Here is a 24,829-nt window from a genome sequence, read left to right as displayed (position 1 = left end):
CTTAATTTTAAAGCATTAATTTACTTTAGCTATGTGTCACCGTATAATACCAAAATAAGGCAAGTCTTAGGGGTAAGTAATGCCATTCTGCAACTCTTGCTTGCTCTTCAATAATTTATATGTTATTGTGGTTTTTTCCTCCATCAATATCATTTATAAATAGTTTGTGTTTCTCAATAAAATAACTCACTGAACTTCTAATTGGATTACATAAAATGTCTGAGTTAAGCCAGCATAAACTGACAATTTGAGTCTTTATATTCCTAAAGAGTATATAGGTTTGTTTTTATTATATACTACTCTGACTTTTCAAATATTTGCATAATTTCTCATATGAACATATTACAGTTTGCTTTACTTGTAAATTTAGGAGATTAAAAAATAAACACTATTTCATGATCGAAAGGATTCATTTTTATCTATGCTGTGCTTCATGGATCAATGCAAATTTTACATGTGTACTGTAAATCTTCTTGCTTTATAGTGATGAAGAAAGAAAAGAGAGCACTATTTACCTCTCAGGGAACTCCAAAATGTCTTTCTTCTTTGAATTTGTCTAGAACATTTACGTTATTATAAAAGTTGATGTGAAGGAAACCTATAGTTACAGGGAATGAATTTAAAAGGTGAACTTTGCATTATCTTAAACCTTTCAAAGAAAAGCACAAGGAATGCTTTAAGTTAACCTGTTCCTTCATTTTCAGTTGGCTAGCTACACTAACGTCTGTATATATTCATCTAAATTCAAATAGACATATAGAAGAAATTGTTGGCAGATTAAAACCAATAAGCAAAATTAAGTATATATACAATTTATACTTTTTGACATATATTAACAGATATATTGAGATAAAATGCAAATACATTTAATATTAATGATATTAAGGATAATATCAATTTTATTATAAAAACATGTCAATAACTAAACTCCAACTAATCCACTGTAAGCCAAATTTTATGTTCAAATTTATATACTTATCTTGACTTATAATATATAGGATACAGTACATAAGAGGATCAGGATATTTACCAATCTTTTTTTCCCCACAGATTACACATGGCAACTTGGCTCAGTGTAACTATGATGCATATGCTTACTATATAATTTCCTTTGCTATCTGTTGTTCAGGTGTGGATTGAAAGAGTCAACATAATTTAAATAAGCTTTTCAACTCATAATATATCCAGTAGCAAATATCATACATATGTATATATGTGTACATGTGTTTTAATCATACCTTAATATAACTTTCTGCCAAAGCCTATTAAGCAGCTGTCTTCCAGTGATAAATGTACTCAAGGAACTGATATTTATTTCGTTAATAATCAAAAATAGCTTGAACATGATAAACTTAAAATGGGAATGTTTTGAGCCACAAAACAATGTTATAACTGAAACAGACTTTCTAACATAAAACATATGAAAATGAGATGCTAAAATATGCATGTGCTTATTCCAAATAATTTTATCTTATTTGTCATTGTAATGCCTACTGAATGCAAACAGACAGACAAGGTCTAATCCATCGCATTGACTCTTGAGAGTTTTCCTTGATTTCACACGTGATTTGAATGCTGGATAACTCATTTGATGTGATTGAGTGCCCTTGAGGAAGGTTGAATAGAGGAGCTCAAACAGGGAAGATAAATTCCCTATAGCCACCCAGACTGCTGCTTTTTAAAAGCTAGAAATATTTTTCCACACAATTAGCACAAAATCACATTGTCAGAGATTTGCCTTCAGGTCATTAACTAATATGTTCACTAACAACTTTCAAAAAGTGGATTGAAAAGAATATTTTTTCCTGCATGAGTCAGAGCTGTGACTTCTACAGCAATAAAGCATTCTTAGTGAAATTCTTTTGGGAGGCTTGTCCTATCAGGGTTTCAGTTGCAATCCTGGAATGACAATAAAAGATATATTTTAGCAAATATATTTTAATATTTAAAAACATTATCAAGAAATTATTTTTCTATATTGTATTCTAATTTTTAAAATAATAAACACAATATGTTATATAAATTTATATAACTTCTGTAGAAATTTGTTTATATTAATGTGGTATTTATAGTGCATTCAGAAGAACATTTTAAGGTATTTAATTTTCTGGCAAAGTCCTAAACAAAATAAAGTAATACACCATTTAGAAAGAAAATTACTTAGATTTCCAGATAAACTTTGAAAATGTGAAATTTGGGAAAATAAAAACAAGAATTTTAAAGTGATAGTGGATATTTGTAATGAAATTTTATACCTAGGTACAGTGAAAAGTCCCACGGACACCATTCTAAAGGGTTAGTTAAGATCAGTCCTTATTCATTATCGTTAGAGTTAGGACATGGAACAGTTTGGAAATCAACCTTATGGGGACAAGCTGCAAGCTGTAAAACAGCAATCTAGTTCATATTAGCGTCGTGTGGCAATATTTGTGAGTTTTTTCAAACTCCCCATATACCAAATTTTTTAGTTCATGGTATTTTGTATTAGTAAGACTTCCATCGTTCACATTATTTCATCATTCTACCCTGTCACATAGTAGTTGAGTCTGTATATCATACTTACAAATTAATTGCCCTGAATAATTACAACAGTGGTAGCTGCCAATCCGTTTAGGAGCACTCTTCACACTACTATCTACATCCCAGAAATGTGCAGAAGTTCTTGAACAGACTGGAAGCTTGAATCTCCTGCTGCCACGTTGCCATATTCCACGATACTAGCCTCTAGTAGGGGAGCAGGGGTTTTCTCTGACATGAGCTCATTGTCAGGCTATTTGATCACCTCCCCCTGGGGGCCAGGCAGGGTGGATTGTAGCCTTGCCAGGCCACAGAAGGAGACAATGCAGCCAGTCCTGTTGAGACCTGATAGGGTAGGGTCAGATGGAAGGGGAGGAGGGACCTCCCCTATCAGTGTACTAGGGGTGAGACATGGGAGAACTTGAGGAAGGGAGGGTGGGATTTGGAGGGGCCAAGGGAGGGAGGCCACAGCCAAGATACAAATTGAATAAATTGTAATAAATGATAACAAAAAAAGAAAAAAAAGAGACTGTTCATACGTTATGTCCAATGTATAAAAACACCAATTACTACATTTTTGTGTACGATTGTTGATACTCTCTTCTGTTTCTTATTCTGAACTTTATATTTTACAACGAAAGAAGCTGCATTTTAATTTGTCTCTGGTAAACCAAATAGGAATTTTAACAGTGAAGGGAAGTTGAAACCACAGAAGGTCTGAAAGTATAGTTCAGTGGCACCAAGCTCTGTGGGTATAAATCAGCTCTGACTCCATTTTCAATGCTGTAACACATAAACATTCAGAGACAGAATTATAGATAAATAGAGAGAGAAAGATAGATGAATGTACAGATGAATGTCATTAACTTTCCCATCTGAAAACCGTAGTGTTTAACTTGATTTTTAAAGATATCACCAGCATCCTGTGTATGTTCTTAGGGAACAGCAGAACCTGTAACTAGGCTAGATGTTTCTGTGCATCATTTGGTCAAGGTGTCAAGTGATCCAGTAAATAATTGCCATCTCCACTGGGAAATGAAATTTATATAGTCCAGAAAAAACAAACACACAAAAAACAATTTTCTCATTTAGGCTGTCTTCTGGCTTTTGTGAAATAAATGAAAAATCTTCTTTCAGATCATGTTTGTCAGAATTTCCCCTAGATGAATACTAAAGAACAACATAATCTTGATTTGTTTTTCTTTCCTCTTGTATAATCTCGTTCATTACATTTATTCACGGGAATGTCATGCAAAAGCATAGCATGTATGTGGAGAATTACACTACTCGAGGTAGCGTAACTTCTTCATCCACCATGTACATTCTGGGGATGAAACTCAGGTTGTCAGGCATGGCAGAAAGTGTGTTTACTGGATGAACCATCTTCCTGGCCGTGGCTTTGTACTGAAAATACTTGTGATTAATTTAAAAAAATCAATAGCCCTCTTGTATACAAACTACAGATGGGCTGAAAAAGTAATTAGGGAAACTACACTCTCCATACTAGGCACAACTAATATGAAGTGTCTAGGTATCATTCTAACCAAGAAAATGAAAGACCCATGTGACAAGAACTTCTAAACAAAAAAAGTGAAGAAGAAATGAGAAGATGGAAAGATGTCCCATGGTCGTAGAGCAGTAGGATCAACATAGTAAAAATGGTCATCTTACCAAAAGCAATCTACAGATTTAATGCAATACTCATCACAATATTAACACAGTTCTTTATAGACCTTGAAAGAAAAATTCCCAAATTCATAAAAAAACAAACATGGAATAGCTGAAACAATCCTAATCAATAATAGAAGTTCTTGGCAGTATCTCCATCCCTGACTTCAAGCATACTACAGAGGAAAAATAATAAAAACTGCTTAGAAATATGCTGGTACTGGCTTAGAAATATACCAGTTTATCAATGGTATCAAACCAAAGACCTAGAAATAAGACCTATGGACACATGATTTTTGACACAGTAGCCAAAGAGAAAAAAAAAAAGACAACCTCTTCAACAAATGGTGCAAACTGGATGTGTACATGTAGAAAAATTCAAATAGATCCATATTTATCACCCTGCCAAAAACTCAAGTCCAAGTGGTTCAAATACCTCAATATAAAGCCACATACACTGAATCTATTAGAGGAGAAAGTGGGAAAGAGCCTTGAAATCACTGGCTTAGGAGAAAACTTCCTGAACAGAACATAAACAGCTTAGGCACTAGGATCAACAATTAATAAAAATTAATAAATGACACCTCCTGAAACTGAAAAGCCTCTATAAGGCCAAGGACAATATCAATAGAATGAAACACCAGTCTACAGGATGGAAAAAGATCTTCACCAATCCTCTATCCTATAATTTGGGCTAATATCCAAAATATATAATTAACTCAAGAAATCAAACACAAATAAACAAAATAGCCCAATTTAATAATGGGGTATATTCGGGCTCTAAGATCAACAATCAATAAATGGGACCTCGAGAAAATGAAAAGCTCCTAAAACACAAGGACACTGTGGTCAGAACAAACAGACTGGGAAAGGACCTTCACCACCCCTATATCTGACAAAGGGCTAACTAATATCCAGAATATGTAAAGAACTCAAGATGTTAAACAGTAAAAAATCAAGTAACCCAATTTAAAAATGGGCTACAGGACTAAACAGAGAATTCTCAATAAAGGAATATTGAATGGCAGAAAAACATTTAAAGAAATGTTCAACATCCCTAGTCATCAGGGAAATGCAAATACAAATGATCTTGAGATTTCACTTTATACCCATCATATGGCTACAATCAAAACCCAAGTGAAAGAGGATGATGGAGAGGTTGTGGAGAAAGGGGAACCCTCCTCCATTTCTGGTGTGAATGGAAACTTGTACAACCACTTTGGAAATCAATCTGGTGCTTTCTCCAACAATTAGGAATAGTGCTTCTTCAAGATGCAGCTATAGCACTCCTAGCTATATATCCAAAACATACTCAAGTATACAACTGGGTCATTTGCTCATCCATGTTTGTAGCAGCTTTATTTGTTATACCCAGAATCTGGAAACAACACAAATATTCCTCTGCTGAGGAATGGATACAGAAATTGTGGTACATTTACACAATGGAATACTACTCAGCAATTAAAAACAAGGAAATCATGAAATTTGTAGGCAAATGGTGGGAATTAGAAAAAGTCATCCTGAGTGAGTTATCCCAGAAACAGTAAGGCACACATGTTATATACTCATTTATAAGTGGATATTAGACGTGTAATATAAGATAAGCATACAAAAATCTGTATACCTAAAGAAGCTAAGCAATGATGAGGAATCTGGGTAAGATGATCAATCCTCCTGCAGAAAGGCAGAGGGGATGAACATCAGAAGAGGGAAATGACAGGCAGCAGGAAAGAAGGTCATTGAAGGACTACCACCGAGGGCCATTGAAGGACTTTTACCAGCAAGGTATAGAGGGGGATGCTGGGACTCATGGCCAATCGTTGGGCATAGTCCAGAAAATCTTATGAAAAAAAGGGGAGATAGGAAGGCCTGGAGGGGACAGGAGCTCTACAAGGAGAGCAACAGAACCAAAATATCTTGGCACAGAGGTCTTTTCTGAGATTGATATTCCAACCAAGGACAATTCATGTATATAACCCCTGCTCAGATGTAGCCCATAGCAGCTCAGTATCCAAGTGGGGACCCTAGTAAGGGGAACAGGGACTGTTTCTGACAGGAATTCAGTAGCTGGCTTTTTGATCACCTCTTCCTAATGGTGGAGCAGCCTTACCAGGCCACAGAGGAAAACTATGCAGTCATTCTTGATGAGACCTGATAGGGTAGGGTCAGATGGAAGAGGAGGAGGACCTCCCCTATCAGTGGACTTATGGAGGGGCATGGGAGGAGATGAAAGAGGAAGGGTGGGATTGGGAGGGGTTGAAGGAGGGGCCTGCAGTGGTAATACAAAATGAATAAACTCTAATTTGTTAAAACATAAATAATTTTAAAAATAAATAAATAAGTATTTAAAATACAGCTGGGACACAGAGTTAACAAAATGTAACTAATAAGAAAAATAAAATTAAAAAAAATAAGGGACAAGAAACATAAAGTTGCAAATACAGACAGCACAGTCTCTCTCTCTCTCTCTCTCTCTCTCTCTCTCTCTCTCTATATATATATATATATATATATATATATATATATATATATATATTAAATGGGGCACTGAACTAAACAGTGAGTTCTCAACAGAGGAATCCCAAATGACAGAGAAGCATTTAAAGAAATGTTCAATGTACTTAGTCAGCAGGGAAATGCAAACCAAAAGGACTCTGAGATTCCAGCTTACACTGTTCAGAATGCCTATGATCAAAATCCCAAGTGACAGCACATGCTGGTGAGGATGTGGAGAAAGGGGAAAACTCTTCCATTCCTTTTGGGAGTACAAAATTGTATAACCATGTTGTAAATGAATCTGATGCTTTATCAGAAAATTGGGATAGGAATAGCTCTTACTCAAGACCCAGCTAAAATGTCCCTGGTCTGTACACAAAAGATGCTCCACCATTAAAGGAGGACACTTGCTCAAAGATATCCATAGCAGCTTTCTTCATAATAGCCAGGAAAAACTGGATGTCCCTCATCTAAAGAATGGATGAAGAAACTGGCACATTTACACAATGGAATACAACTTACCTATTAAAAACAAAGAGATCATGCAATTTACAAGCAAATTGATAGGACAAGCAAAGATCATCCTGAGTGAGGTAACTCAAACCCAGAAAGATACTTATGGAATAAACTCAGTTATAAGTGGATTTTAACCATTTAGTGCAGGATAAACAATCTACAAGGCACTGACCCAAAGAAGATATGTAATAAGGAGGATCAAATGGAGGATGCACAATCCCACTCAGAAGGGGAGAGAGAATAGACATTGGTAGTGGCTGAAGACAGGAAACAAGGTAGAAGAAAGGATGTAGAAAAATATGAGGGTGGAGATCAGACCTGGGGAGGCCAGGGGCAAGAGGACAGAAGCCATATAGAGAAAAGAGAAACTGAGGGTGGGGGCATATCTGTGACAAGCTGGAGATGTAAGTCAAGATAGGCTTCTGGGAGGATATGAGGGGGATTCAAGCAGAGAATCTTAGTAACAGACTGAAGTGGACACCCTCTAACTAGACAAGTCTCCTAGAAGAGCAAGAGGAACACCAACCTGCCCACAAAAACCTTGAACCAAATTAACCCTGCCTACAAGATGTGCCTAAAGATAGAGCAGATAAAGCAGAGATTGAGGAAATGCCCAACCAATGCCTGGCCCAGCCAAAGACGTACCCTATGGGAAAGTGCCAACCCATGACACTATAAAGGATGCTCTGCCAAGCTTGCAGACAGGAGCCTATCAAAATTGTCTATGAGATGCTCTACCCAGCCATACCTCAAAACAGATTCTGGGACTCAAGCTGATCATTGAGTGATGCTTAGGGAGTCTTGTGGAAAAGTAGGAGGAACGAGAAAAGGACCTGGAGGTAACAGGAGAACCACAGGAAGACCAACAGAGCCAAGTAATCAGTGCTTGAAGGGGCTTGCTGAAGCTGAAACATCAACTAAGGACCACGGATGGATTAGACCTATGCCCCCTACAAATTATAGCCAAAGGACATCTTAAGCCTCATGTTGGTCCTCAAGTAAGTGAAATGGGAACTGTATCTGACATGACCTTTTGACTGCATTTTGATCACTTTCCCCTGGCTGGACTGCCGTGCCAGGCCAGAGGAAGAGGACAGGATTATCCCTGATGTGACATGATGATCTGGGTGGATGGGAACGGTGTTTCCCTTTTCTGAGGAATAGGGGAGGGGGGAGAGGGGAGGTAAGTAGAGTGGACTTGGAGGTGAGGAGAGATGGGGCTATAACCAGGATGTAAAGTTAATATAAATATAAACATACTTATATTTATATGTATATATATATATATATATATATAATACTTGTGACTAGCACTATCACTCAAGGTCTTTGATAGTTGATATTTTCCTAATTTAACAAAATGTAATTATCTAATTTAAATATTTATATTTAAGGTGATTTTCATTGCTAGAAATGAACTCAGTAGAACACATGTAATGTGTTAACTTATATAATGTCTTAAGTGTATAAATGCTTTAGAACACTCAAATATAATGCATATGATCATAATGGAAAAAAATAATTTGTTTGGTTTGTAAGAGGCTTATTATTATATTACGTCAGCCACCTTGTACAGACAAGTTGGTCATTGGTGATTTAAATCTACAATCACGTTTTGGTTTACAGGGCTATGTTTTGATATCTTAAGACTCCAGTTGATTTTTCCTGTCCTACATGGGTTGTTGGATGTGTCTGAATTGACTACTGGAAAATGAATGTTCTGTTTTTCTTCATCTACAGGATGCTAGCCCAAAAACAGTGTGAGGATAACAGAGAAGGTTAATAACAGACACAGATGAGAGTTTCTGGAGTCAGCTGCAACCAACTGCAAACATCACCCTACCAGCTGGATAGTGTGGGTTCTGGGTAGGTTCTATGTAGGGCTGCACCCAGAGGGTACATACAGACTGATAATAACGATGGCCATTATCATAAAATACAAAATTCAAAGCAGATTTTCTAGTGCTAACGGAAATAGATTGGAGAACTTTAGCTAATGCTCATTTTGCTTCTTTGTGATATTGTTAATTTAGCTGTATTTGAACCTTAATTTTTTTAGTCAACTGAAAATTATTTTTGCTGTATGGTAAGTGTTTTCACCTATATTCCCATATTCCCTCTATGCAATGACAGTAATCATGTTTTCTATAAATCTGAACATGCAGTATACCTTTAGGGAGTGAAATATACACATAGAGTCATGGCTGTTTCAAATATACATCTTGCTGTTTAAAAAGTAAAGATGGGAGCATTTTAACATTCTTCATTCTTTCATGAATTTTTCCAGAAATAATATGGATATAAAAATTAAGTGAATTGTCACTGTTTCTTTATTTAGGAAAACAAATAACAAGAACAACTCTTTTTAGTTGTTCATCCAATTAGTTGCACTTTTGGTTTTCAATGAGAAATTACTATATTTTGTTATGATTCCTTCAGTATAAAGGCAATTACTTCTGACAATTGTAATATTTCTTTAGTTCTCTAACAATGTGATTATTTCTCCTTGGAGAACCTTAATGAACCATTTTCACAGGATTGCAGCCTGTCCTATTATAGTTGTTAAACATAAGGACAGTATCACGAGCATAAAATAACTTCTAATCTATTTTAAATTTCCTCTTCAGCCTGTCATTTTCCAGTTACTTTCCTCCCTTCATTTTCTATAAATGAAACAGTATATTACTCTATTTTAAAGATGCAAAACAAACCATAATATGCTAAGGTATGGTGTGGGTAAGTCGATGAATATTAATAACATGCAATTTAAAATAAAATGACTTGCTTTATCATAATTTTTATTTTTTATAATGCAAATCATTTCCCACATATCATTTGTAGATGATATTATTTTCAGTAATAGTTGATTCTAAGATTACCTGATATTGGTAAAATTTCTGGGAATTAAAGAACAGCAAATAAGTCAGATTTTACTGATTTCTTTATGTAATTCTTTAGTATTTTGATAAGAATGTAAGGTCCTAAAATATGAGAGTCTAATTTGTTATAAGTGAGTTTAATCCAGCAACATAGTTTATGGATATGTTAGAATATATATATATATATATATATGTATATATAGTCATGCTGTAAGGTTTTTGGCTTTCTTGTCTTATTTCTGCCAAAAAAATGATATTAGAGATATAGTTTATTTTCTGGCAACATAATTAACTCAAGATATTCATAATAAATGTAGTTATTATGCATGGCCAGATTGAATAAAACATGATAAGAACAATACTAGAGAACGTGTCTTTCCAAGAAAAAACATTTCTTGGAACAACATATTTAAGGCTCCTTTTCTATAAAATCATTTTAATTGGATATTTCTCTCTATAAAGATACAGATTTCTAATAATTCTTGGATGAAGTAATATGTGCATAGAATCCAGTAATCTCTAGCAGTAAATGATACTTCGTAATTGCCTAGAAATAATGATTAATATGTGGGTGCAAAAACAGGGAAAGATGTTAGTTTCTAAGTACTATGAATACTAATCTCATATTTTTAAAATTAAAGTAACATTAAAATGGCAAGAAGATTCTCCTAAGTTTTTTGACAAAATGGAAGAGTGAACAGTCTTCTTTCAAGGATTTAAAATAATTACATTAAGTTAATTATACATGATGCAATTGATTTACTACCAAGAATCAGATAAATTAAGTCAACTGAAAAGTGCTTATAGGATGGATAATTTTTTCTATGTTAATCCTACCGATCCATTAGCACGGGAAATCTTTCCATATTCTGATACCTTCTTCAAATTTTTCTTCAGAGATTTGAAGTTTTTTTCATACAAGGTCTTCACTTGCTTGGTATTTTATGTTATTTGTGACCATTTTTAAGGATGTTGTTTTCTCTAATTTCTCAGCCCTTTTGTCTTTTGTATAGAGGCGGGCTACTGATTTTTTTTTTTTTTTTTTTAGTTAATTTTGTATCCAGCCGCTCTGCAGAAGGTATTTCTCAGCTGAAGGAGTTCTCTGGTTGGATTTTTGGGGTCACTGGTGTATACTATAATAGCATCTGCAAATAGTGATACTTTGACTTCTTTCTTTCTGATTTGTATCTCCTTTAGTTGTCTTACTACTCTAGCTAGGACTTCCAATACTACATTGAAAAGATATAGAGAGAGTGGTAAGCCTTGCTATTTTCCTGATTTCAGTGAAATTGTTTTAAGTTTTCCTTTGTTTAAATTGATGTTGGCTATAGCTTTGCTGTATATTGTCTTTACTATGTTTAGGTATGTGCCTTGTATCCCTAATCTCTCCAAGACTTTAAACATGGACGGGAAGCTAAACAACAATGAGGCCCCTAGGCAAGATGCTTAATTCTTATTCAGAAGGGAAAAAAAAAGGATAGACACTGGAAGCAGTAAAAGAGAGGGAACAGGACTGGAGCCTACCACAGACGTCCTCTAAAAGACGCCAACCAGCAGGGGATCAAAGCAGATGCAGAAACTTACAGCCGTACTTTGGACAGAACACAAGGAATCTTATGGAAGAAGGGGGGCGGATATAAAAGGACCAGGTAGCAACAGGAACCACACAAGATCAACAGAGCCAAAAAAAAGCAGGGCCCACGTGGAACTGCAGAGACTGATGCATCAACCAAAGACCGTGCATAGGGAGGACCTAGACCTCTTGCTCAGGTGTAGCCCATAGACTATTCAGTCTCCACATGGTTCCTTAGTAAGAGGTGAAAAGACAGTCTGTGACATAAACTCCGTTGCCGCTCCTTGACCCCTTCTCTGAGGTGGGAAAACCTAGCCCACCCACAAAGGGAAGAGTATCCAGGCAGTCCTGAAGGGTCCTAAAAGGACAGGGTCAAACAGTAAGGGAGGAGGACTTCCCCTATCGCTGGACTGGGGGAACAGGTTGGGGAGAAAGACAGAGGAAGGATGGGGCCCGGGAGGAGTTGAGAAAGTCCACTACAACTGGGATACAAAGTGAAAAATATTGTAAATAATAACAAGAAAAGAAAAAAAAAGTATTTCTATAGAGTGTGAGACTTTGAAACACTTAGCCCTAAACAGATGTCTTCATTGAATCTTTCCCTTCAGGGTTCAGGGGATCATTTAGAAGAGGAAGAAGAAAGAACGTAAGAACCAGATTGGATAAAGATACCAAGAAAATAAGGCTCTCCAAATCACATGATCAAAGCGCATCTGAACTCACAATGACCCAGGCAGCATGCATGGGTCTCTACCAGATTCCTAGAACTGAAAGGAGAAATGGACACATACCCTCATCCCTAATCCTTCAGCAATCTCTAATTGATAACAACTTGCAAATAAAAATTTATTTTTTTCCAAAGAAGTCTCATGGAGAAACAAACTACTCTTAAAGGAAGACTGCATTTCAGCAATAGATGGGCAACAGAAAATGAACTCAGTGGCACCTTGTTTCACAGTGTCATGACTTTCCCTTAAAATGTCTATCTATCTATCCATCCATCCATGTATCTATCTATCTATTTCTATATGTATAAAATTTTGCTACCAATTTAGTAGCAAAAATTGGGCTCTTGGGCTCTTTTTCTGCTTGTTTGTTTGGTCCAATTGCAATGTGTTAGTTTTTGTTTTATCGTTATATTTTTATTTGTAAAAGAAAAATAGCTCATGAGAACACTGAACTATAATTAAAATAGTACCCAAACATATTGAACATTAAGTCACAGTTAGCAAATAAACCACAAGGCACAAAAACTTAAAAAGCTTAGAACCCTTTCACTGTAGCTGGAGTAATGGCTCTGTAATTAAGAGAGCTGGGTGTTCTTTCTGAGACTGTGGTTACATTCTCATCATACAGTGCTTGGCTTCCATACATATTTTCTATCCTTTCCCCTTATCCACTGAGAGGGGAAGTTCGCCTCCTATGCCTTCTGCCTGTAGCTTATCAAGTCTCATCAAGACTGCCTGGATCTTCTTCCTCTGTGGACTGACAAGACTGCACACAGAGGCAAGTGATAAAAGAGCAGGCAATCGAGTTAATGAGGGAGGCAGCCCCTGCTCCACTCACTAGGATACTCACCTGGAGACTGAGCTGCCAATTGGCTACAGCTGAGCAGGGAGTTTAGGTACTCTCCATCTGTTTCTTTGTTAGTGTATCAGTCTCTGCAGGACCCCCTGGACTCAGAAAATTTTGCTTTGTTTGACTCTTTGTGGGTATCCTATTCCCTCCATGTCCTTCTATCCTCCCACCTCTTCTTCTATAAGACTCCCTGCACTCTGCCCAGATGGCTAAGTGGTTAATAGCATTGTATGCTCTTCCTAAAAGGCCTGAGTTCAATCTCAGAGACCACATGGTGGCTCATAACCTTCTATACCTCCCAATGCCCTCTTTTGTCATGTTGATGTGCATGCAGATAGAACACTTGTACATAAAATAAAATTTTTATGTAAAAAAAATAAAAAAGCAGGAGCAGGACTTGATAATTTTTTTTTTTAATCAGGCATTATGGTAACCCAAAATTGGAGGTGAGGGATAAGAGAAAGGAGGAGCAACAATAATAAAATGAGGCCGGTGGTAAAGTAAATTTGATGCCACAGGAGTTAGTTAAGTGAACGAAATAAGCTAAAGGTTGGGAAGAGCAATTCACACTTCTAATTTCAAGCTAAGTTTGACAATCACAAAATTTTAAAGTAGGCATGAAATCAGTGAGCTTTGACAATAGAAAATCAAAGAACAGAGGTGAATAGCATATTGATGAAGCAACCATCCATGTATAACCTAAATCTAAGAAGTCTAAGAATAAAGTATGGACTGACACTCCCATCCATATAACAGAGATTAGAGTGTCTGAAAGCTTAAACAGAAGTATGAAGATGACTTATCATATAGGATATATATCATTTTGCTTTCATGGAAGCTGTATCATCCTTACAGAAAACAGAGTAAGTTATCAGAAATACAGTGAGGGGGAAGAAAGATATCATAAAAATACTGTTATTCCTGAGAAGAAAACTATATAAAACTATATAAGCCTGAGAAAAATATCAAGATAAACACTGGTTATGTTATGACATTTGTTTCACTGTGATAAAATACCAGACAGCTTAAAGGAGGAAAGATCTATTTTATTTACTGAATCAAATGGTTTGAGAAAGTTATGACTTGGAAAGTCTGGAGCAAGAGCTCACAGCTAAGTTCACTGCATAACACCAGGACTCAAAATGTGCAAGGCAGGAAAAAGGACCCAAATTTAACCTTCCATGACCTGTCCAAGTGAACTACTTCTGCCAGCTCCTAACTCCTAAAGGTTCCCTGATTCCAGAATACCACCAACTGGAGAACAAGCATGACTGTGTTGACAGCATTTTGAATTCAAATCATAACTCAGGATAAAAAGATTAAAGAAAGATTGCAGATGAGAGCCTAAAGATGCTGAACTCCTAAATGATCTGGAAATAAAAATTAAAACAAAACAAAACAAAACAAAACCTACCTGAGTATATGGAGAGCATAATGGAGCACACACACACACACACACACACACACACACACACACACGTGAATAAGGATGGAACTTTTCACTTTAAGTAGCTTAATAAATGAACTTAAACTTCATGGTCACTTAAAGAAGTTAACTAATCTACCATTTCTAAGATGTTGATAGAACCTATGAAGCTAGTATTTCTTCAAGCTGATGACAATCTGCTGCTCTTACCTTCCAGAAAGACAAGTTATGGAAACAAAAAAGAAAATGAGAAATTTTCTATTGTCTCCTACTGAATACATAGAACTAGCTTGCATCTATTATATCTAACATATGAAAGTTACTACTGGATGAAGAAAAATCAGAATAAGTTGATTCAAAAATAAATAATGGGGAAATTCAGAGAGCGTAATTTTGCGAGATTGCTGCAGGTGTTTACATTCTATTGACTTTCCTATACAACACATTTAAAATTACATGTACAAGTTAATGAGAATGTGCTAAATGTATCCCAAACCTGTTTTCTTGATCAAACCATGGACTATAAACCATAAACTTGTTTATCTTTATGTAATATCATCTTCTTGTTCACTTGCGTACATCAACCTATCAACCTTCCACACTGCTCAACTGTGTATACTATGCTAAGCTTCAAGGATGCTGATGTAGCTTCATCAAAGACCAATAACCCAATACCTTCTTTTGTTTGTTTCTTTATCTGTGTCTGTTTTTTCCTCATTACTTCGCCACTCTAGACGAGACTAAGCCTGGAACTGTGGAAGGTTGCATTACAAGAAAAGAGACTGAAAATCTGACGTATGTTCTATATGAGACATATCCAACGTTTTAGAAACGGAAGTAAGACGTCATCTACAATGTTTACAAGCCAAAGAATAACCTTATGGCAAACATTTCTCATAAGCTTAATACTTTTTGTATGTTGCATTTATATATCTATCTTTGTCTGTATATGGCTTGTGGTCCCCTGGTAAAAAGTTAGGCTAGGAAACAAGTTAGGAACCTGCCACAGAGGGCCTCTGAAAGGCTCTGCCCTGCAGACTATCAAAGCAGATGCTGAGACTGAGGGCCAACTCTTGGGCAGAGTGCATGGAATCTTATGAAAGAAGTGGGAAACAGTAAGATCTGGAGAGGACAGGAGCTCCACAAAGAGAGCGACAGAACCAAAAATTTTGAGCACAGGGGTCTTTCCTGAGACTCATACTCCAACCAAGTACCATGCATGGAGATAACCTAGAACCCCTACACAGATGTAGCCCATGGCAGTTTAGTGTCCAAGTGGGTCACATAGTAATGGGAAGAGGGACTTCCTCTGACCTAAACTGATTGGCCTGCTCTTGATCACCTCCCCCTGAGTGGGGAGCAGCCTTACCAGGCCACAGAAGATGACAATGCAGCCACTTCTGATGAGACCTGATAGACTAAGATCAGAAGGAAGGAGAGGGGGACTCCCCTATCAGTGGACTTGGGGAGGGACATGCATGAAAAGGGGGAGGGAAGGTGGAATTAGGAGGGGATGAGGGATGGGTTTATGGGGGGATACAAAGTGTAATTAATAAAAGTTTAAAAAAGATGAATCATGTAATAATCTAGCAATAAAATTGAATGACGTAAATTAAAAAAAAAAAAAAAAAAGTTAGGCTTGCCAGTCAGTACCTTCACTTTCAGAGGAACTATTACTCTTTAGCTGTGATGCAATAATGAGAAATTTATGACTGAAAGAAGCCCTTGGCAACTGTTTCCACGCAGAGGGAGTATGCCTCCTGTCCTCTTAGCACGTTATGAGGTAAAGTACTATTGCTATTATCTGTAAAGAATGTCATATAATAATATATAAACTATAGAGGAGCCACTCCACTCATGTCTAGATTCCTAAAGTTGGCTTTCAGGCATTTATCAACATTGAAGTAGAACCAATTGTGAATTTACTGAATTTTTTTATTGGTTCTAAACAGATTACAACTCTGTCAAATACATATATACACCATGCCATATCATCTTTTCCTCCAAGGTCAGATCACAAATGTGGAAACTAAACATAATATAAAAATGACCAATAAAATTTTAGATAGACTGCATAAGGACTAAAGTGGTGTATTTGAGTCAAAGTCCAATGAACAGACTATGGTATTTTTTTTCTTTATTAATTACACTTTATTCACTTTGTATCCCCCCTGTGGTTCTCTCCCTCCTCCTATCCCAATCCCTCCCTTCCTCCACCTTCTGCATGCATGTCCCTCCCCAAGTCCACTGATAGGGGAGGACTTCTTTTCCTTCCTTCTTATCCTAGTCAATTAGGTCTCATCAGGAGTGGCTGCATTGTCTTCTTCTGTCGCCTGGTAGTGCTGCTTCCCCCTCAAGGGGAGGTAATTAAAGAGCAGGACAATCAGTTCATGTCAGAGACAGTCCCTGTTCCTATTACAATGGAACCTACTTGGATACTGAACTGCCATGGGCTACATCTGTGCAGGGGTCTTAGGTTATCTCCATGCATAGTCCTTGGTTGGAATATCAGTCTCAGGAAAAACCCCTGTGCTCAGATTTTTTGGTTCTGTTGCTCTCCTTGTGGAGTTCCTGTCCTCTCCAGATCTTACTGTTTCCCACTTCTTTCCTAAGATTCCCTGCACTCTGCCCAAAGGTTGCCCATAAGTCTCAGCATCTACATTGATAGTCTGCAGGGCAGATCCTTTCAGAGTATGGTATCTTAATTTTGAAGTATGGCATTATTTTTATTAAATTTATTTGAACAGCACAGTTGAAAAAGATATGAGATACATTTTATAGACATGTATGATTATTTGCAGACATGGAAGCATGTGTTCCCTTTTTACGCTTTTTTTTTTACATTCCCATTTCCTAAAAGCACACTGCCAGACAAGCTATTTCAGATATATTCAATAGAAGCTATTTATTTACAGTGAATTAAGTTTTTAAAGTGTAAAGCAATGAATATAATACATAGCCTTTAAAGCTTCTTTTCTAATATTCTAAAACTTGATACACAATGAATTATGTAACTGTGAAGAATGATTTTTTTAAAGCACAGTTAGATCAACTGTTATTACTAATATAAAAATTCAAGTATTTCTCTATTTCTTTCTTTCTTTTTTTTTCTTTAATTTTAAAGCAAGATTTCACATGTAGCCTCTGATGAGGTAAAAGGATGCTAACCAGTTTGAACTCAGTCTCAAAGCTTTTCCTGCCTCTTTGTCCAGAGTGGCTAAATTATAGGTCTCCTCCACCACATCTGGCCCTTTAATTTCTCTTGAACAGAATTTTTTTTTAAGTATTCACATTTCAACATATAACAATTCTCTTGGATTTTGGAAAGCTTCATTCTCTTTTTCTTTCCCGATATTTAATAAGATTTTGTGAAAAGAACTATTCCTTTCAATAATTAAAAGGGATACAATAAATAAAAATTAAAATGTACGGAAACGGGGAACACTAACTGTTTGTACTAACACATCTAAAATACTTACTAGCATAAGGATTTTTACTAGATATGTATTTAGCATGAAAAAGAGGCAGAAGCAATATTCTTCAATATCCAGATTAGGCACACTTTTGTTTTTTACTCATTTAATTTATAAAAGAAAAAATATTGTTGCCTTGTTTTTGGAGACACGGTCTCCTTTAGCACAGGCTACCTTGAAAACTCTATGTAGCATCAAGAACAACCTTAAGTCCCTGATCCCTAAGAATGTTTTTCCCGGGTGCTGAGAATACAGATACATGATGGAGATTATAAAACATTAAATAAACAACAACAAAAAAAGAAAAATATAAGGAAAATACTTGCCATTCATTTCTTACAATGGTCTATGATCTCCACCAAAATTCATCCAAAGGGTAAAATAAAGTTACAAATCAAATGTTTGGTTAATGCTGCCAACAATCATCTATAACTTAGAGAAAACTACGCAGCCATATATTCTTGTTGATTTCTCAGGCCTTTATTTAGTTTCCAATATTTAGGACCAAATATCGAGCACTTCAATTTCTGAGGCTTCTGACAATAATCTTTCACCTTCGAATTCTAGGTTTTATGTTCTGAAATACAGCGATGGTCATGACATTGCGTTTGTATTCTTAGGTCACACTTCTCTGGGTCATTATTGTGCATCTTTTCCTGAGTGGGTGGTTGTGATTTTCCCCTGAAGAAGATTATTCCACTCCTGCAGGATTTTAGCCTCCTCCTGCAGGGCAGTTTCTTCATCTTGTAGAGCCCCGTGCTCTTCTCTCAGTGCCTTGTTCTCCTCCCGAAGAGCCTCCTCCTCCTTCCACAAAGCTTGTTCTTCCATCTCGAGAGCAACCCCCTCTTTCGTCAGGGCCTCCTCCAGCTCAGCAGCCACTCTATCCTTCATCAGGGCTTTTTCTTCCAATCTGAGAGCTGTCTCCTGGTGCTGGAGAGCCTTGGTCTCTTCACGCAGGGATTTGATTTCTTCATGTAGAGCCTTAGCCTCATTCTGGAAGGCTTTCTCTTGTTGTCGGAGAGCTGTGATCTGAGCCTCCATCGCTCGATTCTGCTGCCAGAAAGTATTTCCTTCTGTGTTCAAGGCACTGAGTTCTTCGCCAGGCAGCTTTGGGTTCTCTAAAATCAACCTTTTCACCTTCCGGAGTAGCTGGTTTTGCTGCCTTAGGATATGATTTCTTTCCCTGATGAACTGGTTGTCCATCCGAAAGGTCTCATTTTCTCTTCCCAGGGCTTTGTTTTCCCCCCAGAGGCATTTGTTGTCTCTTCGCAGAGCCTTGTTTTCCTCTCTCAACGCCTTATTTTCTCTACAGAGGTGTTTTCCCACCTCATGGGATCTATGTTTGCGTTTACTTTGATCTCGGGTACAAGAGAAACAAGAAAGCAAGCGCAGTATTTTCCTTCTATATATTTGTTTTGATCCAGAGACATCCATTGTTTGTTGGTTCACTACTGACAATCGAAACAGAAAATGTCCTAAATCTGTTCATGTAGTCTTGGCTGTCTGTTGAGTTCTTACTGAGTAATGCAGTAGGTATCCAGGCAAAGCTCAGTCAGGCCCGCTGGAGAAAAGTGAAAACAGAAAAAAAGAGTTTGTAGGTTTACGATTAGATGATTCCGTCAAAACTTCAGTTAAATCAAAACACATATAAATTAGACTTGAATCACATTATTCTACATAAAGCATTATGTTGATCAAAGGTAATGAACTTAATTGTTATCTGTACTCATAAGCTAAGCTATTTTTAACTAATATTAGTGTTTTACCTTAGTATACATTAGTTATGCTGATTCATTGTCTTTAAATGTGTTACCTGCTAATAATACTGACACTTACTACTCATTTAAGAATGTTTCTGTTTGAACAACTTCAAAAAAAAAAAAAAGAAAAAGGAAAGAAAAGATGGAGAAGATATTTTAAGGTGATATAAACTAATGATTATAGCATTTATTTAGCTTGCTAGGAGAGATAAAGATGGAGGCAACCAGCCATACTTACATTGCTGTGTTACTAATTCAGTTGTAAGCCTGGTTTCTGTCACTAAAAGAAAACCAATAATCAACATTTTATGTCATCTATAGTGATGTCAACATTAGTGGTGTCATAGGCTACATATATAGTCTGTCCTTATAAGGCATGTATTTTAGGAAAGTAAGAAAGCTTATATTTGATGTCTTTGATATTTTTAAATTAATGTGTATATAGTGCCAACTTACATGTAAATGATCAAAAATAATTTTAAACTGATATTTTTCTTCAGTAGTCAAGTATTCCATTATTGGAAGCTATTGGTAGATAGTAAAAACCTTAAATAGTTGAGATTTTTTTATTAAAAATATTTTTCTTTTTTCTTTAATTTTTATTTTTTAATATTGATCACAGATTATTTATTTTGTATCCTAGCCATAGCCCCCTCCCACATTCCCTCCCAATCCCACCCTGCCTCCCACATCTCCTCCCTGTCCCTTTCCAAGTCCTCCTCTCTTTCCTTCTGACCCTAGCTTATCAGGTATCTTCAGGACTGGTTGCAATATCCTCCTCTGTGGACTAGCAAGGCTGTTCCTCCCTCAGGGGTGGAGGGAGGTAAAGGAGCCAGTCACCGAGTTGATGTCAGAAATAGTTCCTGTTCCCATTACTAGGGAAACCCACTTGTATTAAAAAAATATTAAGACCATTGTTTAATAATCTGAATGATATAAATTTGTATGTCAATAAATAGACATGCTGACATTTTAATTCTAGTTAGATTATTTATTAGGCTTTTAAACATCATTTCAAATGATAAATCAACTTTACATAGGGTAAGCCCAAATTATTTTATATGAATAGATATGTATATATTTAGGAAATTATGGCAAAATGAGTTATGAAATTAGTTAAAAGGGCATACTGGAACACATTATATTGAGTTAGGTCTCCCAAAAAGGCAAACAGCAAAAGACAGAAAGACAAATGGTCTCACACATATGCAGATGTAAAGCACAGTCTTATCTTGCAATACCTATAGAATCTGAAAACTAGAAAGAAGCCATTGGATAGTCGGAGGAAATACAGATCTTAAGCATGGGTGGAGTAGTAATATGTGGCGAAGGCAATAATTGACAAATATATTCTCATCTCTATAGATAAATTATAAATTTCAGAGTTCCAAACCTTTGACAGTCTAGTTGATCTGATCAAAACTGACGTAGGTAAGGAAAGGATTCCTGTGACTCATGCTTCCATGCATTGTCCTTCACTGAGAGAAGACAGGGCGGGAAGTCAAACAGCATCTTGAAGCAGAAGCTATGAGGGGAACTGCTTGCTCCCTTGATGTTATGTTCACGTTTAGCTTTCTGGCTCACAGAAGGCTGGATCCTCCTATATGAGTAGACAATCAAGACAATCTACCACAGACTTGCTCACAGGACAGTGTGTCTTCAAGCAACCCCTCAATGGACAGTTCTTTCTCAGGTAACTCTAAGCTTCTGGAACATTCCTCCACCCTCATTAGGGTCTCTATTAATGTCTTCCTTCTTTGGGCTCTGTTTAGGTCACCATCTTGGTGAAAATTTATGGGTGTAGCTTCTGACATTTCCAGAAGACCTAATCACACAACTAATATGAATTACAGTGAAGCCTCACATGATGTTTAAAGTATCCATTAAATTCAGCTTCCCCAATATCAAATGTTGTCAGAAAATTCTGAAAAAGAATAAAGAGATTATAAGGCACTAATGTGAGCTTTCTTGCTTAACTGCTTGCTTTTTTTTTTTTCCTTTTGCCTAACGTGAAATCTTTACTTCGTCTACATTTACTTTAAAAATTCTGAGCTTATGAAGTAAGCAATTAAAGCATGCAGGCTAAAGCCACCTGTGTCTGTTTCAGATACAAGTTTGAGCTTGTTGGGTCATAAGTAATCTACCCTTTGCAGAAGGCATCCTGCAGTCTCTACACTTTGCTTGCTAAGCCACCAACAGTCAGATCACAGCTGGGTTCTGACAGTAGCAAAGACACACAGAGTCTGTCTTTCTTACTACTACAAGGCCTCAAATGGCCTTTTGTAAGCATTTTCTGAAGTCCATGTGATTGCCAAATGGATGACCTATACTTCTTGGCAGCATAAGCATCTTTGTTTAAATTTCTGCCATCCCACAGTGATCACTAAGATATCTCTTCTAGGCTGCAGGACATATTCACCTGTAAAAACGACCTAAATAGACCACATCTCCAAATTAAAACTTAAGACACAATTACAAACTTTCTATGTACAGCTATAATCTGTTTTTGTTCTACTTTATTTTTTGCCATTTGAAGATTATCTAACCAGTAAACAAGCTGAAGACATTTCTGAATCTAATAGGATAAAACTGCAAATGTCCAAACAAAAGACAGTACATTGCATAACATGTAGGCAGCAAATCAATGGGCACTTACTACTACAGGCAATAAAGGCAGTAGACTGTACACCTTTGAGATAGATCACCCCACTTTCCCAAAGTTGAATGGTTAGATTTCCTTCAAGGACAGAAGGTAGACCGAGGACAATCATGGTAGATTATCAGTAAGAAACTCTTTCTGTCCTTGGGGGAAGTTACTGCAGGAATGGCATTCAGCCACAGGAGTGAGAGTGTAGTGTTCTACAAGAGCCCCAATTAAGATCCCAATGGCAGCCCTAAGAGGCTTAGTGGTAGAAAGAGAAACATTTGGCATTGTTTTAAGGCTTTTCACAGGCCAGGCAACAGCAGCCTTTCATTGTGCTTCGTGTTTGGAAATGTTGACACTGACTTAGCTTGTGAAGACAAGGCAAGATATGTTCCAAAGGAATAATCGCCTTCAACCCCCAGGTCCCATAACTGTCTTTCAAACAACAAAAATCCAACCCGTAACTACTCAAATTAGCCACTTAATTTTTACTTATATTCAAAGGATATTTTCCAAAGTCAATGAAAACAAAATACAGTCACAGCGATGGTTTGTTTAAGTGAAGATCTAATTACTTTACAGAAAATTACCTTTCTTCCTTAAAACAGTGTGACGCTGCCAAACCCGCTGCTGTAGTGAGGCGCCTCATGCTATTTGGCTTCTGGGCTCCATCTGTGTCTCCCTGCATCTGCTTTCATCCTCCTCAAACTCCTCTCCAAAGGAGCACAGAGAATCTGCAATTCATGTCAGGGCACCCAGCCAGATTAGAAGCTGCCAACAACATCAGGTTTTGTGAGAAGAATTAAGTTACTTAAGCATTCTCTGTAGCATAGCGATGGTGCTGCTGGATGCAAGCGGGGCAGCTTGAGTCTGTATTTCCACCCTGCTGAGAAGTGATAATTTAGAAGTGACAGTGTGAGGTTCTGATGTGATTTGGACATTTTACAGTGACCTAACCACGTCTTGCGCTCTCACTGTCTGTTTTCGTTGATAGTAATTTTTTTTTACACTTTTTGTTTGTTTGTTTGTTTGTTTTGTTTTGTTTTGTCTGCAGTTGTTGAAGGGTTCTAACTGGGCAAACATAGAAAATATGGTGCCCTTCCCCCAACTTGTTTTTACTGAGCACTTCTTACTTGGCCACTGCCTCATGCCTGACTCATTCCTGAACCTGACCATAAAGGTCCAGTTAGCAAAACTCCTTATTAGGCTACACTGACCAACCCATTCTAACAGTTTACCAACTCACCCTAACGCGGGCTTCCCCTTTTTTCCTCCTGAAAAACCATAGAGCCACCTGCTTCTGTTTCTGCTCTATTCAGATTCAGCCATCCAGTCTCCCCTCTTGTTTAAGAAAGGATCCCTTTGTGGTGGAAATCGGTTTGTGGACTGTTGTCTGTGCCTAATCTGGGGTCCAGAAAGGAACTCGCCAGGGCACAAGGCTCCCTTCAGTTGTCACACAGAAACCTGGGGAGCAGAATTTGAAAAACTGCACAGATTACATTTGTAAGTGTTTTGTGTGTATAAGATCACCTTCAATAATCCATTAACCTGGACTACAAAGTGAGGATCCACATCCTTCTCTTTATCCATGTGTTTGAGCTATTTTCTCTCCCTGTCTTGAAAATTATTTTAACTTGTGCTTTAAAAAAAAATAAAATTTGAGAATGCAAATTGTTAGAAATATTTTATTCTCAAATGTTTACTTGGAATTGTGAATCAATCAAGATACATGAAATATTAATATATATAATACGAACATGATATATGTATGATGAAATTAGCTGCAAGAGCCAGTCACTGTTAATTTTAGCTGTCAATTTGTCACAACCCATAGTAACTTGGGAAGAGGCATCATCAATGGAAGGAATCACCTGGATCAGATATATCTGGGGCCACGTATGTGAGACACTTTCTTAATTTCTCTTTGGTGTAGGAGCACTCAGCCTCCTGGAGGTAGACGTCAGCTGCACAAGAAAAGTGACTGAGCAAGCCAGGGAGCAAACCAGCAAGTAGAATACCTCCAAGACTTCTGTCTTGAATTCCTACCTGGGCTTCTAATACACATTAATAAGAATGTATCCTGTAAGCCAAAGAAACCCTTTCCTTCCTCAAGTTGGTTGTGATCAGTGCTTTATTAAGCCACGAAGGAACCAAGCTAAGACAAGATAATTTCAATTCTCATTTGAAGGAAGAAGAATCAGCATGAAGAAATATATATTAAGTGTTTATGATAATTTTGAACTTGAAAAAGTTTTTATAATCCATGTGAGCCTAAGGTTATGTACTGAGAGTAATTAAA

General features: G+C 36.9%; 1 protein-coding gene across 1 annotated transcript; it reads right to left on the bottom strand.

The window, feature by feature from the left end:
- Nucleotides 1-18,599: 18,599 nt before the first annotated feature.
- On the bottom strand, nucleotides 18,600-19,681 carry LOC110565323 (coiled-coil domain-containing protein 70-like). Its single transcript, XM_021662980.2, has one exon. It carries the CDS (start codon nucleotides 19,558-19,560, stop codon nucleotides 18,766-18,768), a length of 795 nt encoding a protein of 264 aa, XP_021518655.2. The 5' UTR covers nucleotides 19,561-19,681; the 3' UTR covers nucleotides 18,600-18,765.
- Nucleotides 19,682-24,829: the final 5,148 nt, after the last annotated feature.

This window comes from Meriones unguiculatus, chromosome 9 (assembly GCF_030254825.1).
Source record: "Meriones unguiculatus strain TT.TT164.6M chromosome 9, Bangor_MerUng_6.1, whole genome shotgun sequence".
In the NCBI taxonomy this organism is placed as follows: domain Eukaryota; kingdom Metazoa; phylum Chordata; class Mammalia; order Rodentia; family Muridae; genus Meriones; species Meriones unguiculatus.
This window is presented reverse-complemented; position numbering and strand designations above follow the sequence as displayed.

Coding starts and splice junctions, on each gene's coding strand:
- LOC110565323 (XM_021662980.2), bottom strand. CDS start 19,560: ATGGATGTCTCTGGATCAAAACAAATATATAGAAGGAAAATACTGCGC.